General features: G+C 42.1%; 1 protein-coding gene across 1 annotated transcript in view; it reads left to right on the forward strand.

Moving 5' to 3' along the window:
- adam12 (ADAM metallopeptidase domain 12) overlaps window positions 1-18,696 on the forward strand; it is a 317,400-nt gene that overhangs the window by 280,124 nt on the left and 18,580 nt on the right. The window contains 5 exon segments of the mRNA NM_001040014.1: window positions 3,876-3,984; window positions 4,075-4,273; window positions 11,326-11,403; window positions 14,738-14,846; window positions 15,876-16,011. Coding sequence (NP_001035103.1) covers window positions 3,876-3,984; window positions 4,075-4,273; window positions 11,326-11,403; window positions 14,738-14,846; window positions 15,876-16,011 — 631 coding nt within the window.

Consider the following 18,696-nt stretch of genomic DNA (forward strand, 5'->3'; position numbering starts at 1 on the left):
AGCAACACAGGTCTGTCAGGCTGCTGCCTTGTGTTACATTGTTTCAAACGCCAGAGCCCCCAGGGCAGGGAATCGAAAAGGACAAACACTGCTTCTTATAGCATTTATATATACAAATAAGTTAAAAACCATTGCAAATCTGTGATGAATGTATATTGCTTAGAATTATGTTTTCTTTTATTAGGCAAAAAATGATATTATTATTATCAGTTTCTATGACAGATGCAACCTTATTTGCCATTTGATGCCTTCTAACAATTTTATTATCATTGGTTCTACTTCAGACTGAGGGGCCCAAGTGTTGCCTATGATAAAGAAGTGACTGGGGCACCATTTCCCATTAATGATCACTGGCTGATTAACAAAGTATGTGACCCTGTATTGAAATGAACACGAGTGCCGGCCGTACAGGGATTGCCAGACATGGCTCTTCCTAGTAATGAGTGAAGGTTGAGACCGAAAAAATCTATTCCACATACAAAGCAAATATAGAAGACTTCCCACGTCCTGATTAAAAGTAATCACTTAAAATCCTTCCGACCCCCGGGGCAAGGGTTAACCCATTATCCCCAACGTTCAGTCGATACAGAACGCTACAAACTCACTTATTTGGGGAAAAACAATGACATTTGTCTCTCCTACATCCGACGCTGTTTCTCTCGCACTGTTTGGACTCTTTAAAGTGACCAATCAGAGCAGCGACCTTGACATTTCGGTATTTACCGCTGAAGAATATACCAGTTAATGGGCTCTTTTTTTAATGCAAGAAACATGATTTGTTATGGCTGCAGCTTATGAACTCTGCCGAGCTCAGCAAAAGAATTCCAAACAAGGTTTATTAAAAATGATTTCCAAAGCAAAAAAAAAAATAAAAAAGACGATTAAATCTTATTTATTGCACAACGCAGAATCCATTTTGCATAAGCGGGCACGTAACTCCTGCAGCCACCGCATCGTCACATTTTAAAAAGAATGAAATTAACAGCTTTTTTACCATTGATTTTATTATTTGTTTACAGGAGATTCCCCTTAAGAGAAGCAAAATGAGAAATAACTCGGAACACAAAATTAATTTTGCATTTTAGCTTTGCCTGAGAAAGTCCCTTCGTTTTGATACCTCAGTAGTTCCATAATTATAGTTATATGTTTTGCTGCTTTATACAAAACACGCAGCTTTTTTTTATGAGACCTTTTGGGAAGATAATTTTATGCAGTTAATGATTAAAGTTTTACCGTCAGTCTATAATTTTACTTTATATAATATTTGCATTTCATTTTTTATGCATGTCCAGGATTAATATTTCTCTTTTGCGTTGCTCTGCATATAAAATGGGCAGCGTTACTGTAAGAGGAAATTGCTGAGTTGATTGCGCCCCTTCCCAAACAAAGCAGTGAACTTTATTGGGTCCTGGTAGACTAAAGCTGCCTATACATGTACTAGTTCAGGTATGGGATTCGTTATTCAGAAACCCGTTATCTAGAAAGCTTTGAATTACGAGACGTGCGTCTCCCATAGACTTAATTTTTAAGGGGTTGTTCATGTTTAAATTAAATTTTAGCATGACATAATATTATTATTAACATTTATTTATAAAGCGCCAACATATCCCGCAGCGCTGTACAATAAGTGGGTTACATACATTGGACATACAGAGTAACATATAAAGCAATCAGTAACCGATACAAGAGGTGAAGAGGGCCCTGCCCAAAAGAGCTTACAATCTACAAGACATAGACATTGATATTTAGAGACAATTTGCAATTGGTTTTCATTTTTTATTTTTTGTGCTCTCAGTTATTTAGGTTTTTGTTTCACAGCTCTTCAGATTGGAATTTCAGCAGCTATCTAGTTGCTAGGGCAATTGTTTACCTTAGCAACCAGGCAGTGGTCTGAACAAGAGACAGGAATATGAATAGAAGAGAGCAGGGTCGGACTGGGGGGTGCAGGGCCCACCGGGGCTCCCGCCCCAGGGGCCCTGCAGGTGCCCCAGCCGCGTCCCCTAACCCCCCCCCAGGGGCCCCCCTAACCCCCCGCAGGGCCCCCGCCTGACGTCCTCCCCAAGTGCGTATAAATTGAACACGTCGGGGAGGAACTGTCAGTAGGGGGAGCGCCGGCAAAGGTCGGACTGGGCCGCTGGGGCCCACTAGGGCCCACCGGGATTTTTCCCGGTGGCCCAGTCTGACCCTGGAAGAGAGACTAAAGGTGGCAATACCCCTTCAGATCCGCTCGCTGGGGCTAAACGATCGAATTAGAACGACGGATATAGGCAAAGTCGGATCGGGGACCGCATCAACAAGCCAATGCGGTCCCCGATCTGATAGCAGCTCCCAGTAGGTATCAGAATAGCACTTAATAGTAAGAAATCCAAGTCTGGCTTGGGACTCCTCCAGTTACATGGGAGTAGGAGAAACAATAGGTTACCTGAAAGCAGTTCTAATGTGTAGTGCTGGCTCCTTCTGAAAGCTAAGGCATAATGCAATGCACTGAGATGTGCAGGTTTCCTTATGTGGAAACTGGACAGACAGAAGGTTTATGTCAGATACATAAATAGGGGACCTATACTCTACCTTTCCTTAGAATCAAGGGGATACCATAATGGCAGAGATTCATGGAATCTGCTTGTACAGATTTAATGTAGGTGGCTGCATCTGCCACTGATTTGGTGGGCACTGATCCCCAAACAGTGGCTTGTGAGTAACATGTTGCTCCCCAACCCCTTGGATGTTGCTCCCTGTGGCCACAATGCAGGGGCCTATTTTTGAATTTCTGGTAAGGAGGCAAGTTTTGGTTGCATAAAAGTCAAGTATAATGCCAAACAGAGCCTTCTGTAGGCTGCCAGTCCACATAGGGGCTATTAAGTAGCCATTTATAGCTCTTATTGGCAACCCCAGGAACCTTTTTCATGCTTGTGTTGCTCCCCAACACTTTTTCCATTTAAATGTGGCTCATGGGTATAAAAGGGTGGGGATCCCTGCTCTATGGCATTTGACCACTGCTCTTTGACCAATAAGGGACAGCCCTCTTATACTAAAGCAGGGCCTGGAGAGAAGATAGAGTGGGCTGTGATGTAGGACCACAGAACAACTGAGTTTTGTGCATGACAGAATCTGCAGACCAAGCCTAAATAACGACATAATTAAACATTTCTATTAGACAAATCCATAGAGAAACAGGAAGAAAATTGTCCCTTTAGGCCTTTCTTTTTCCATTACATTTATACATTTTACTTCCTTGTATTTCAACCTACAGATACTTTTCTCCGCTGTTAATTCGACTCCAAAGGCTCCCTCTAATGCTTCGCCGCCAGTTAGCACCCATTAGAGAAGCAAGTGGCAATCTACAGGCTCTTGGTGACAGTGAATCACTAGTTTCCACAAATTTAGGATTTTCTCTTCCCCACATGAGCACTAAGAGAGCACAGGCATAGCTTAAAGTAAATGTTAAGTAAATATTAGGCAGATGTAATTACCAATTAACTCAGCCATGAATGATAAAAATGGTAAAGATCTTAGAAATGAGGACCAGCCTGGCAGGTACTGTATCTGGATATTCTGCTTTTGTTGCCATTTTTAAATTGAACTAGAGAGGAAGGGTCCTGGCATTGCAGTTGTTAAACTACAACTACCAGAATCCCTTGCTTTTCTAGGGGACTAGGGCAAATACCTAACAGGAATATCTGGACTAAGATTCATAATAGGCCCTGGCTTTCCAAGTACACAGAGGCCCAAACAGCCCCCTATAGGCCCAATAAATAGTGACTGTCTATGGCCTCTTACAGCAGCCCCTCTGGCATTTGCCAGAACCCACAGATTGCCAGTCCGGGCCTGACTTCAGGACAAATGAACTAAGCCAGTGCTGATGTCTCACCTTTCAGGAGCCAAACCTGCCCCAGGGATCTGCTTTGAGAGAGTCAATTCAGCCGGGGATCCCTATGGAAACTGTGGGAAGGATTCTACCGGATCTTTTACCAAGTGTGAGAACAGGTAAGAGGGTTATAGAACTGGGCCCCGTGCTTCTGCTTTCAATGGAACGAGCACTTATTTTGTTCCATTTCTCTCCTTTTTATTTTTAAGAGATGCCAAATGTGGAAAAATTCAGTGTCAAGGAGGAGCAAACCGTCCTGTAATTGGCACTAATGCCGTTTCCATAGAAACCAATATTCCGCTGCAAGAAGGCCGTCGCATCCTCTGCCGTGGGACTCATGTTTATCTGGGGGATGACTTGCCAGACCCCGGGCTTGTCCTGGCTGGCACCAAATGTGAAGAAGGAAAAGTAAGTGTTAGTAATATGTTGCCTCTATAGGTCCATCTTCCCCTCTGACTGCTTCTGTAATACAGGCCAAGCAGCTCAGAACATAACAATGTTTCCCAATCGGAGGGAGTATGCTGGGGTTCATCTGCTTGCTGAAAACCATCACTACCAATCAGCTATTAGCTTTAATCAGTATGTAGCATGTTAGACTATGAAAGCAAGTGTCTGATTTGGTACTGCACCAGCACAATTATACTTTGTCATTAGCTGAGCCCCAAGCCTAATGCCTTCAGACTCCTCTGCTGGTGCTGCTGCTTAAAGGACAAGTCAACCCAAAACATAATTTTTTGCCTAATAAAAGAAAATTGGTTCAAGGTCAATGCCCCAGTTAAAGCTTTAGGTCAGAGCCAGATCACATATATATCATATATAAATCCCAAGTATTGATTCATTGATTGTCACCTAAAGGAAATACACACTAAAGCTGGGCAGGCCATTAGGTGGGCCCCGTACAAGCTGCCGAGCGGGGGAGGCAAAATGTTAGGCACCTCCAGTGATAATAATTACTACTTTTTCCCCCAGGCCAAACTGCCACTTAAAACAGTGTCAAAGAATATTGTGAGGTGGCAATCTGCATTGCAGATCCCCAGAGCAGCGTGAGTTCCACCAGTCTAGGGGCAAAAAGGAATGGTTATTGTCACTAATTAGTCACCACCAATCTTTAGGTTTTACCATTAAGTACAGGGCATGGATTGGTTTAGAAATGTAGGCCAAAGTTTGATTGGTTGATGGGACTAAAGCTGGCCATACACGCACTGATGATATCATATGAAACCTCGTTTCTCGTTATCGTATGAAACCTCGAGGCGAGGCGACCAATATCGCAGAAGGCTGTGGATATCGGTCGACTCGCCGATCGGCCAGGTTAAAAGATTTTGATTGGGCGCATTGAAGGCACCTCAACAAAATCTACCTTCAGGGCTGAATCGGCAGAAGGAGGTAGAAATCCTATTGTTTCTACCTCCATATCTGACGATTCAGCCCTGAACATCTGTGGAGGGTGGGGATGATCGAAAATCACTATGTGTGTGGCCATCTTAAGACAATCTTTGCCTTCTTAATCTCCATAGATCACTTCAGTCAATTCCCTACAAATTCCTTATCATTCAGCTGAGACCATATTCCTGCTCTACATTTACCTTAGAAATTCGAAACTAAGGAATATTTTCAGGCTTAATTACAATGATGGGATTTAATAACAGAAATGTATGATAAGAGACAAGGAGTGGGTGGAACAGGTGCAATACAGTACAATCTGTCATGATACATACCACGTTGTGTTCCTCCACATCCTAACTGAGTCAATTAGAGATGATACGGTAATTTATCCTGACTATATTACATGTTCGTCACTTAAATATGCAAATACCAAGCAGATTTCAAAGAGTATATAAGGATGCAAGGACGTTCAGCGTATTAAATGAAGGCAGTAAAAAAAGCAGAATTAAAAGCAAAGTCTTCTATGTCTGGACTCAACTACCTCCCACAGGTCTCAATACACAAGCCCAGGTGTGTGGAAGGAACACATAGGCCCAGGCCTAGGGCAGCACACCTTTAGCAGACAGTAGGACAACTCTACAATAATTAATACAGTTACAGCAGGTTCTGTTGTAACTGTTGGTGCTGTCACTGGAGGTTACCGATTGAATGGAATACAGGAAAAGTGTTGTTTACATTTTCACTTCCATGTCTACGGATCTCAAATAATTCAACTTTAGTGTCGTGGGCAACCATTTCCCTGTATTTTATTCAACTTGCAGTGAGTTACCCTTTATACACGATGAGTAAGGCATAGCCAAAGTTCTCACCAGTGTAGTAGCTGTAGTAGTAAATAGTCTGTACTCCATGGGACAGACAGGAAGGAGAGCTACTAAGAGTCACCTTCAAGGACTGTGAGAGGGAAATTAGACCAAATAATTATTTTTCTCTATTGTGTTCCAGTTCACTGTGCGATGCTTTTATTTGAGCCTGGTAACATACGTGAACCATTGCTTACTGAATTATTTCAGGTAGGGTATTATCTGCTTATGCTAAGACTGGAGTATTGCATTGTCAGACACTTTTGCATGGCCTTCCAATGGTTAAATACCTCAAAGCTATGCTTACTACTGGCTTCTTGTTATTATAAAACCACATGGAGGTTATGGGTTTTGGTCAGAGTTGTGGTCAACAAGCATAAGACTAAAGATTGCCAAGACAAAGTGAAGACTGCAAGCTGAGCCAGATCCCCCAAAGGAAATTGCGCTTGACTGTTGAGTATGATTGGGGTATACAGGAAAAAAAGCCTAGCGTTTGTCTACTGCTGGTGGTCTTTTTCTTTTATTGTTTGATTTGCTCTGCAAGCTCAGTCAGTAGCACCTTCACAGAAGCTAGGGGCACAAAGCCAAAGTTAAAATAAGGTTATAGGTATAGAGCCTATTAAGAGCAGAAAGGATGAAGGAAGCAAGAGTGGGACCTGAGGGACAAAAGAAATAATACAATCGCATGGAAATAAATTAAGAGAATAGAGACAATAAGCAGACATTAATCACTGGGCCAGACTGGCATTCTGTGGGTTCTGGCAAATGCCAGAGGGGCTGCAGTACGATGCCTAGACAGTCACTTTTTATTGGGCTGGTGGGGGGCTGCTTGGGCCTCTATGTACTTGGAATGCCAGGGCCTATTTGGAATCCCAGTTTGGACCTGCCCACTATGATATTTATATGTATGGTAGATGTGGTTGCAGGTCTGTGCCGAGGTCTCTACTGTAAGGTAAGCATGCCCTGCTAGCAGCCCCTGGTGCAATTTTGGGTCATTCCCAACATTCAACCTAAAAATAACACCTGTGCCCATTTTATTTAGGTTCAATTCCACTGTGTATATTAACACTTCCCCGAATGGGATCCCTGAAGCAACTGCCACCTTTGAGGTGGTGGTAAGTCCAGGGTTCCCCTGTGTCAGTTGACACACTTGCACAAAGGCCGAAACCGTGCATGGGCGCAAGACTTTTTCCTCCTTGATATCAGTTCCCACAATGACTGTGTTTATATTAGCACATTTGCAACTCCAGATAAGGTCTTAAATGAACCCTATCATTATAATGGCATACAAAGGAAGCCAGTTATTCCAACGTGAATTTCTATACCTCCAAACCGATAGGTCTGCAGGTCTACAACCATTTACTAAACAGCGTGCCTTATACATGGCTGTGGAGGTACCTGTTTGATCCAACTATACAAAATGCCCCCAATATGCACTTGTACTAAGTCATTAGAAGGCATACCCACATGTCAGTGAATGTTCCTATTTCTAGAGAAGCTAGAATTTCAATGTTTGGAGCCACACAATCCTTACTGTTGCCAGAGGGGTGTGCGGCATATTGTCAGGGCCCACTGAGGCAGCTGCCTTATACTCTCCAAACCTCTCCCCCACCTCCCATAACAAGTGCATTTGGAATTCAGAAAAGACTTTTGAATATTCCAGCAGGCTGCTCCCTAGATTTGCAATTTCAGATACGCCACTTTTATTTGAAGTGCTTTCAGAATGGCGGGTGCCTACGTACTGTGAATATTCAAATTCCTAACATAGCGGTAATCAGGCTGCGCCCCCCCCCATGTGCATACTCAAGCAGGCTCCTAATTCCACTTCTCTCTTCTGACTGCCGCCTCAAGGGAATATCATCACTAATGAGGAATTCCTGTTGACTAGAGCATCGGTTTCTCTTTGCCTCTTGCTAATTATTGTGACTGCTTCCACCTGATCTTTAGCGCTGAACTCTGACAGAATACCCCAGATTAGATTCTTGTTTACCCTCTAGGGGTGGGTCAGTGCAGGATTGTCATAATAAGATTCATGTTATAGTTTAACTCAGATACAGTCAGCTCGCAATCATATACACATAGACGTGTGCTCCATGCTCCTTCATTAAAGTACATATATGTAATATCAGAGATATTAAACCTGTGCCCCTGCCATTGTTAAACTACAACTCTACGGATAAGCAGGGGATACTGGGAGTTAAAGCCAAACAACAACTGAAGAGTTCAATATCCACATTCTGTATACACTCACAATATTTGTTCTTGCCTGAAACAGCCTGCAGAATTGGCCTGCTGAGTCTAGCAAGTGTAACTATCTACAGTGCCATCTGCTGACTGTTGGTTGTATTGCAGGCTATGTTTACTTTTTTAACTGTATCTATAGGGCTCATTTTGGTTCATAGACACAGTAAGCCACTTACGCTTTTCCCTGCAATGAGTTGCCATTAAAGGTACTTGCACCAAAACGTTCCCTACAGTTGCACTCAGTGCTGCTCAGTCTTTCCTGCCTTCCATTCAGAATCATGCACTGCTGCACCTATTGACACAGGGGAACCCAGTTTCAATAGGGCTCCCTTCGCACCCTGCATCAATAGGTTCTGGTGTTCTGGCTTTGGGCGCAGTCCGGCTGGGAAAACCAGAAAACCTTAGACCACAGGTCTAATCTCTACAGTATATCTCCTCCCTTCCTCACTCAGCTTCTATATTGCCAATAGTAGACTTTTTTCAGCACTATGTAAACTACGTTCTGCTGTTGTACAATGGCCGCAGGCAAATTCTCGCTTGACCCTGCTCACTGCCATCTGCCCCCCCCCCCCCCCCCCCCCATTATATTATGGCTCTATTTCTTCTAGGTCCTGCCAATCTTTCGCCTCCCAGCAGCCAACTTTGTGCCTCCCAGGCACCACTGACTCTGCACTGACATTAACTATACTCATACCTAGATGAATACTGTTAAAGATGGCCACACATTCCACTGTGGAACTCAATGGCATCTTTAATATTTATGCTGAACCCACCTCCCTTCCTTTTTTCCCACTTCCTTCTGGTATGTCTAAATAATTATGGCTAAAAGGTGTGGTGAAGGACCTAAAAAGGTTGTCAAAAGTACAGAGGTTTTTTTTGGTCCTCAAGCCTCACTTTCAGCTAACCCTGAGACAGCTCTGCTAGTCTGTGAACATAGCATAGGGGTGCAATGGTTGCAGCAGCAGCAATGCACAAGAGCCCCAGGTACCCCAGTCAGACACTGCCCTAGAGCTCTAGCATGCACCCTCTGGTCTCTTCTCTTTATATACTATTATGTATTCTACCCTCTTATTGTCATGCAGAAAATGGGAAAGGCCAAGATAAAGGCATAAACATTAAATGGTTGGGTGAAAAGCAGGGCCCACGAACACCTGGCCCACCAGTTCCTTCCTGGTACCACAGTGGGCCAGTCCAACACTGGCTTTGGGATTCCTCAGGCAACATTTACTTCTTGTATCCCCCTGTACAAATGCATTGAAGCAGACAGGTTTCTGCCTGTTACATATTATTATTAGTATTATTATCATTACTTTTTGCTTTTTATTACTAATCCTTTTACTGTAAATGATGTAAAACTATACTGTTGTTTTCAAAATACATGAATCTTGTGTGGGCGCTCCTCTCATTAAAGCTCTGTGCTAATTACATCTCTGGCCCATCTCCCTTATCAACGCTATTGAGCTCTCTCTCTCTCTCCCTGATCTCTCTGTTAGATTTTATTACATATTATTATTCATATATCAACTCAATTCATTGTTTCCAAAATGTGTGTGAAAGCTCATTTTTCCAGGCAGTTGTTAATTACTAAGTTCAAAGAACATCATCACATTTTTCAAGTGTATATTTATGCGGTCTATCAAAAATTAATTTAACTAACCGTAAAAATGACAAATTACATTAATGCATTTTGGTAAAAATGGAATTGCTTTTTATTTACCAGTTAAATTACATTTCTGTAGAAGTCTCCCTACCTCTGTCAGGTATAACAGGAACTGAAATTTTAATTATAAAGGGTGATGGGAATGACGGGTGCTTTAATCAGCAGCTCAGAGTATAGGGAGAAGCAGAGGTAATGGTTACTGTTTGCATTATGAAGGGAGCTGTATTGGTTTGGAAATGTTTTATGGGGCCCAGGGGCAGAAAAAATGTTCCTTTGGCCCCCAATCCACTTTGACATGATCCATCCTTGCTCTGCCCCTTGCCCAACGATGGGCAACTTTGAAAATAAGGGTGCCAGGCCAATGCTATAAATGCAATTATACAAATCCATCCCTGATTGGGACAAGGGTAAAACTGCCAAATTTGTTTCTGGGAAGCACTGTGGTACCTGGTGGATCAGCTGATGATATTGGACGCCCAGTCCATTTTAGGAGCATAACTACAGAGGAAGCAGTTGCAGGGGGCCCAGGAGTGTAGTGTCAATTTACCCATGTTTTGGGGGTCGAAATTGAATTTGCTGTGTGGCCCAGTAACATCTAGTTCAGGGTACTTCTCTAGTGAGTGCCATTTTCTCTACTCTCTTGACCTAGGAATCCCTGGGCTGCACACATGGGCAGTAAAGTGATTTGCCTTTCCTTGTCCTCTAAATGAGCCTTTTTTTTTGAAAGCCTGGGACTGATTGGACCACCAGGACACCATAGGAGTCCATATAGTCCTAGGCAACAGTGGGCCCTCTAACTTAGTGCCTTTCCTATTCCGCCTCTCACAGGCTAGACGGGCCATAAAGATATTGCAAGAGAACATGGATATGTAAGCTTCGCTGCCAAACCCAATGGCTGAGGAGACCATAGATTGGAATGTAGCAAGGGAAAGAGGGGCAGAGAGGTGGGGTCATTAAAACATAACATGTAGATAGCAAAAGGAGAATCAGTATAAAATGAGGCAAGACAAGAGAGTAGAGTTGTGAGCCATAACTAGAAGAATTTATATATATATATATATATATATATATATAAAATATATATATAAAAAGTCCAGGAATGGTGCACACTGAGAACTCCAGGTACTACCTGGGTGCATGGTTAACATAACACAATTAGTAAGCACAAACAAACCGCACTCACAGGACTTGTATGAAGAAAAAAAATGGTGTTTAATTTAACATTGCGGCTTAGGCTCAAGCCATCTTCAGGACACATATATATCCAATATATATATATATCCAATGTATTTTCTACTTTCTGTTCTCAGATATGCCTGAACCGGAAGTGTCAGAATATCAGCATATTTGGTGTCCATGACTGCGCGCTGAAATGCCACGGGCACGGAGTGAGTACAATATCACACGCTATTCTTTATTACTAGGGCCGTCTGAAGGTCCTTGCAAAGTTTAACATACAAAGCAAAAAAACTCATAACAAAAAGCACTGAATTTTACATTTAATCATAAACCGCAGCGTGGCATTCATTTAGCAAATTCCACCAGCTATTATGAGGGAATTATTATCTGCCGCGCAGTATTGAGATGATAATAAGCTAATGAGACAATGGGAGAAGCCAGACTATTAATACACGATCATTTCCATACACAGAGCGACGCTGATAACGCAACAGAGCCAAAACCTGCGTCTGGAAATAGTTCTGCTTAATTTCGCTTGCTTATCTCAGAGGTCCCCTAAGGCAGTTTAAGCAGCATTGTACCATATGCCCTAGAGAATCTCATATAAAGGAAAGTAAGACTGTACTTACAGGGTATTAGCCATGCAGGGCACTCATTCTGCTCTCCGCTCAGTCAGGTTCCGCACACCACAGAGTCAGCGCTGAGCAAATGCATCTCCTACAGACATAATATTAATGAATTGAGGCTCATTTATGAAGGCAGTGCAGTGCAAGTGAGCATCTTTTATACCCATAATGCAGCAGTTTCCCACAGATATAATTGCTGCCAGTGTAATTGCGTCTGCCATTGTTGCACCTTGACTCGGCTGCATGTTGCAGCTAACATTCTCAGAGTTGGGTGCATCACTTACATAGTAGCATAGTAACATAGTAAGTTGGGTTGAAAAAAGACATACGTCCATCAAGTTCAACCATAGTGCCTATATATAACCTGCCTAACTGCTAGTTGATCCAGAGGAAGGCAAAAACCCCATCTGAAGCCTCTCTAATTTGCCGCAGAGGGGAAAAAATTCCTTCCTGACTCCAACATGGCAATCGGCCCAGTCCCTGGATCAGACTTCTGGCATTAAACAGCATTGGCGTGTGATATGTGTGATGCTGCGCCATTTGATGCCATTCGCTGTGGGGAACCCTGGAATTACCACTATGGTCAGGGTGGAGGTAGCTCTGGGACACCCCAACACAAATAGGCACAACTGCACATGATTCAACAGGAAAGACAAGTTGGCAATGAGGGTTATTTACAACCGCAGTTGCAGTGATGCCAAGTTGGCTGCAGTCTTGTAGTACAGGGCCGGACTGGGGTGTCTGAGGCTCACAAGGGCTGTCACCTTAGGGGTTCCCTACCATAGTCATGGCACTTGCTACCAGCCTACACATCCCCTCTGAGCCCACGTACCTCATATTCCATACCTCTTACTTGCAGGGGTGGGGGAGGAGCACCCAAATGTTTTGACTCGGAGAGGGGAGCAGGCCTGGGTCAGCAGGGCCCACTGGGTTTTTTCCCTAGTGTCCTGCCGGCCCAGTGTGACCCTGTCTGTATAGCTGCACTTGGTGTCACTTGTTTCCCACCTCCTTTTCCAGTTCAGAGCACCTTTTGGCGCAGGCCCTGGAGCTTCTGGGTGCCCTCAGTGGCCTGCATCAACTGGTGCAGTGAATTTGCGTCTATATAATCGTGATTACATATCATTGTGCCAGAAGTGAAACCATCAGGACTTTCAGTACAATTACATCCGATTCATATTAAATTGCATCAGTTTTGACACATGGGCCACAATTGCGTAGTAATACTTGAATTATCAGGAAAACACTGCATTGTGGGTGAAAAAACATGGCAATTGTTTTTTCAATTGGTCGAAAATGACCTCAAATGGCACTTACAGTAGCTCAACTATATGCATCCAAAAATGACGTCCAAAATCACAATGTTTGTGTCCATTATAGCATTACTACACTTTGGCTGCGTTCATAAGTGCTCAGGAGGGAGATAGAATTGCCCATGGCAGGATTTACTATAATGGAATGGATTTATTGTATCTATTATATAATTAGTTACTATTATATTAATTTTTTTATATCTTCCTGCTCAGCATATGTAGGGGATCTGTGTTTTTGGGCCTACCTGTACAAGCCATGACCACCAGCCTTACATTATGCCCCCTATTGCAGCTATTATATATATATATATTGCACTCTGTATAATTCAGGGGCTGCACATACATGGGATAAATTAATTCCAAATAAAACCATAGGGGAAATAAGGAGCAATCTGAATGTGATACCTTTCATTTCTCGCTTTTTAATACATTAATACCTTTGTTACACTTTTGCTTCGGCAACAAAGGAAGTCATATTCTCCCTTTCTGACCCAGATGTTATCAAACTTTTAATTCTAAATGAAACAATGGCATCCAAGGCCGGAATTCTCACCTCACGCTCTTATTTTTATGCTAATTTTTATTAATATATCAAAAGGCCTCGCACAATCTCATAAAGAATCCGGCCAAGCTCTAACCACTCCGGTGAAATACGCCATCACGGCGGTAATTTGATATCAATCTAATCTCTTGCGTTTGCTGCTGTCAGACAGATCGAGGAGCAACTTGTTTGTTGCTCATTAAACAAAAATCAAGACTAGAGTCATTACTAGACATTCAGAAATTGAGCATGAAATGCGTGGGGCTCGTGTCTCTCTGTGACGAGATGAGTCACTTGCCTAAATGTGAGCGGTAACATGACGATGAGAGCTTAATATTCCACCCGTAAAAGTGATATCAGAATGAAAGTGCAGCTAACTCCGCACTCCACTGCTAAGCACCTGGATCAAGTGACTGATATCTCAGCTGAGACTACATGAGTTCTTCTGGAATGCACCCGGCGGATGTGTTTCCTATTTGCCTTTTGCATATATTTAGCTTTAAACTGTCACTGATCACTTAACCACGCGCCCAAACGGCTCCCTAACGCAACATGAGCAAACGAGGTACGACGGTTTCTCTCAGTCACGCTGCTAATGACTGTCAGTGGGGGTATTTACTATAAATTCTACTCAGAGTGACAACTGTAAAATCAGCCGAGTGTGAAAATGACTGCCTCTGTGATCTCTTTAAAGGAAAACTATACCCCCAGAATGAATACTTAACCAACAGGTAGTTTATATCATATTAAGTGACCAATAAAGAATCTCCACAAACTGGAATGTATATATCAGTAAATATTGCCCTTTTACATCTTTTCCCTTGAGCCGCCATTTAGTGATGGGCTGTGTGCTCCCTCAGAGATCAGCTGACAGGAAATAATGCAGCTCTAACTGTAACAGGAAGTAGTGTGGGTGCAAAAGACAGAACTTTGCCCATTAATTGGGCTTGGTTACACGGCTAGTATAATGAGCACCAACCACCCCTCCCCCTTCCAGTCAATGTGAGAGGTACAGGGTACCCTTGTATTAGTACTTACTTACAGTATGTATAATTTTCCTTTAAAGGTTTGCAATAATAAAAAGAACTGCCATTGTGAAGCTGAATGGGCGCCTCCATTTTGTGACAAACATGGTTTTGGTGGCAGCGTTGACAGTGGATCAGTCAGACTGCATGGTAAGTAATTAAGGGCTTTATTTACTAACTACAAGCACAGTGCTGGACACAAATAAATACAGAATTTGCATCTATATAAATACGATATATGGAGTACTTGCACCATGCATTTGTAGTACATGGCAATACTGTATCACATACCATGCCTATGCCTATTAGTCTATTCAGCGGCAGATTTAGATGGCCGACAGGTAAAAGAGGAGGGGTACCAGGGTTGGATAAAAGAGGTGGGGCTTGGGCAGAGTCAGGGTGGGTCGGAGGTGGGGCTGTGGAGAGGGTGAAGCAATGCCCTACCATTGGTTAATTTGTATCTACGCCTATTAGCTTTGGCTAAGATGCAAACACCTTTCTTCTTTACACTTGCCATTGACTTGAGAGTTAAGTAGAGGGCTCCTTTAGAACATACAAGGGCTTAATGATGGCAACAATGTAGCAATGTGACCCATCATATTAGCAGGAATACAATTTTCTTTTGCTTTACCATTGGGAAAGTTGGTACTGTGATCTGGGCTTGGTTTAGACCAAATAGCAAAAGGAATAGTCTTATCACTCTCTAGGACTGCAATGGGCCATTTCATAGGCCACTCGTCCTCCACAGTTACCTAATGTTATTCAATCACTGACCCCAGGGCTGATGGAATTAGGCTGAGTTGGCATTTCACTTTGGGGGCAAAACCTGGCAAAGAGAACTTCCCCAGATATGTAGATGTTTCTGTGCTGAGTCAGCTTCTCCCATATATATTTAGCAAAACGGCACTCATAACCTATAAAAAGCTTACCAAGGTAAACAGGATGGTCCGTGTGTTCCAGCCCCTCAGCTCTAGGGAGTAGACAAACCATCAAAACAAGAAAAAACAGGAGAAGGGCACTCTGTTAACCCCAAAAAAAACTTTATATACACTTATTTTAAAAAGCCTGATGTTGTTCGTATCCATCTGACACTTAATCTTAGGCTGAGTCAGCTTCTGCCGAAGGTTTTTAGTATCAAGTTTTGTCTTCCTATAACGATCTTCCATCTCTTGGTCGCAGATAACAGAAGCTTGATCACGGGGATGATAGTGACATTCGGCTGCATTTTCCTTGCTGCTTTTATTGTGTACCTCAAAAGGAAGACTTTGTTCCAATGGCTTTTCTCTAATAAGAAGACTACTATTGAAAAGTTAAGGTAATCGCTAGATTGTTACTTTCATCCAAACATCCAGTTACGAAACTAATTTGAAACACACTACTCCATTTGAGTAACCCTAGGTCCCTGTAACAGGCAGATTCTAGGCTGTATATGCCAGTTAAGGGGCCGGTTAACAGGCCATCCTTTGATCCTCTTGGTCGCAGATGACCTGCCCTGTATAAATATTCCATTTGTTGATGGAGCCACAGTTCTTCTTCACTTCCTGCAGGTCTAATCATTTGGGTTGATGGTCCCAACAAACAGTACAATGGAACATGGGCACTTGTGTATGTATGGCCACCTATTCCTTAATTTGGCCTATGGGCAATCTGTTGGGTATCACAGAGGATTTACCACCATATGGGCATATTTAGGCCATGGAAATCTTTTTAAGGGCTTCTATTCTGGTAGCCAGGGACATAAATTGGAGGTGGTTTCAGGGACTGTGAAAGCTGGGCGTGGTTTGCTGAGAAATCGGTAGATTACTGAGAAACATGGGTAGATTTGGGAATAATGGGGTGTGGCTGAGGTGTGGTTTTGTGCAAACATGGGCCCCTATTATTTTGGAAGGCAATCATTGGAAGCTTCTCAGAGAATGTGAACTGTATACATTATGCTTTCAGGCCTGTCACCTGTACTCAATAATACATTTCAGAACCTAAAAGGCAATTCAGTGACTGCCATAGGAAGCCAGCTGTAGTTAGACCTGACAGTTTTGGAGGCTTGATTTTGATTGAGCTTTATCTCATAAAATATGAAATAACATAAATATAATCAATAAATAACGATGTAGCATTTCTAAAATACAGTTACTATCTCCCAATATAGTCGTTGTAGCTATAACATATTACTGGTGTGTGCTCAATTTTTCTGTGTTAGCTGTCCATCAAATAACTGGCTCTGACACAAAGGCATATGTAGAGAGACAAACTGTTGAGAGGGGAACTGGGAAGAGTTACTTTCAGAAACTGTACAGAATATTTCATTGATTATATTTAGCCTCTATTAAATGCTTATATTTATCATAGCTCCTGTTTAGAGGTTCAGGGCAGTAGCTGCTGCCAGCATGGTAATTACTATGGAAATTTTACACAGATTTATTTTGGACTGTGCAGAAAGACCACTGTACTATAATTTGTTATAGAAATATTAGGAGGTTAACACATCATTATTTTTCCTTTGCTTTCCTCATATTTTCCATAATTACTCTCTTTCAGCTTTACCTAGGTCCTTTTTTATTTATTAACCTTCCTTATCTCTTGCCATAAAACTTCTAAAAGTGGTTAGTAATGGTTTAGCCATGCCATTGAACAAGTTCAAAGCCTGTACAGAGATATTATAGGTGATATATCTATAAGTGTTAATATAAGCAAGCCCCCCAGAGCACTGAGTAGAATAATATTATTATTAGAAATGATATGAGCATAGACGGAAGGACAAGCCATGGCATGGGGAAGCTTATAAAGGCACTTCTCCCCAGAGATATGTCAGTTTAATATCCCACAGATAGAACACTCTTCAGACACCAGGGAATCAATTAAACAAGCCAGGCTAAAAGGGCACAGCAAGATAGGTAGATCACACAGCTCCAAGAACATGGTACTGTATGGAGAATGTCTACATTGATCTCTGCAGAAGCAATCAATATGGTACCACATCGATGCGAGAGTGAAAATATAGAGAGATGCTGATGGTATTCACTATTCTATAATATTTAATGGGAGCCATATGATAAATTCATTAATAAACTGGGTAGGTCAGCCCAAAACTGTGAAAAGCATTTTGGGGCTAATCTATGCTTCTGCTTTGTGTAAAACTAAGGTTTTACCATAAATAAATGTTGTATATAGATAGATTGATAGATAGGTGACAGATAGATGATGATAGATAGATGATAGATAGATAAATAGATAGATAGACAGGTGACAGATATAGATAGATGATAGATAGATAGATAGATGACAGATAGATGATAGATAAATGACAGATAGATGATAGATAGATAGATAGATATAGATTGATAGATAGATGATAGATAGAAAGATGACAGATAGATAGATAGATGATAGATAGATAGATAGATAGATAGATAGATAGACAGATATATGACAGATAGATAGATGATAGATAGATATATAGATAGATAGATAGATAGATAGATAGATAGATAGATAGGCTAGTCCCCAAACAGAAGGGGCTAGTCCCCAAAATGTCTGCTGGGATATTACATAATAAAATGGCTTGAAGTTGTTTATGTTTTTGGAATATATTTTTGCTCCGTTTTGCAGCAAAGTCACCTCCCTAGTCTTTAATGCAATTAATAAGAAATACTTTTTTTCACATTTTTGGATATTCTTTCTGATCTCGCACAGGATGCCCCTGCCACTTCTTTGCTTCTCCCTAAACTCTGCCTGCTAGCCCTGCTATTATTGGTATAATGCAATAAAAAGGTCTAAAATTGGCCCATATCTAGTAACCCATAGCAACCAATCAGATGTGTGTCTTCAAATGCTCAGTAAATGATACCTACTGCTTGGTGGCCAAGGGTTATTATACAAGTAGTAAAACGTAGACCATCTTTACATTCCCCCCTCTATGGGAAGATCTGCTCCTGATTAGGGTGTGCAATAACTGTGGGGACAGGCATACAGGGATGGTGGCCAGCAGGGGGCATGCAAGTTC

The sequence above is a fragment of the Xenopus tropicalis genome, chromosome 7 (assembly GCF_000004195.4).
Source record: "Xenopus tropicalis strain Nigerian chromosome 7, UCB_Xtro_10.0, whole genome shotgun sequence".
In the NCBI taxonomy this organism is placed as follows: Eukaryota; Metazoa; Chordata; class Amphibia; order Anura; family Pipidae; genus Xenopus; species Xenopus tropicalis.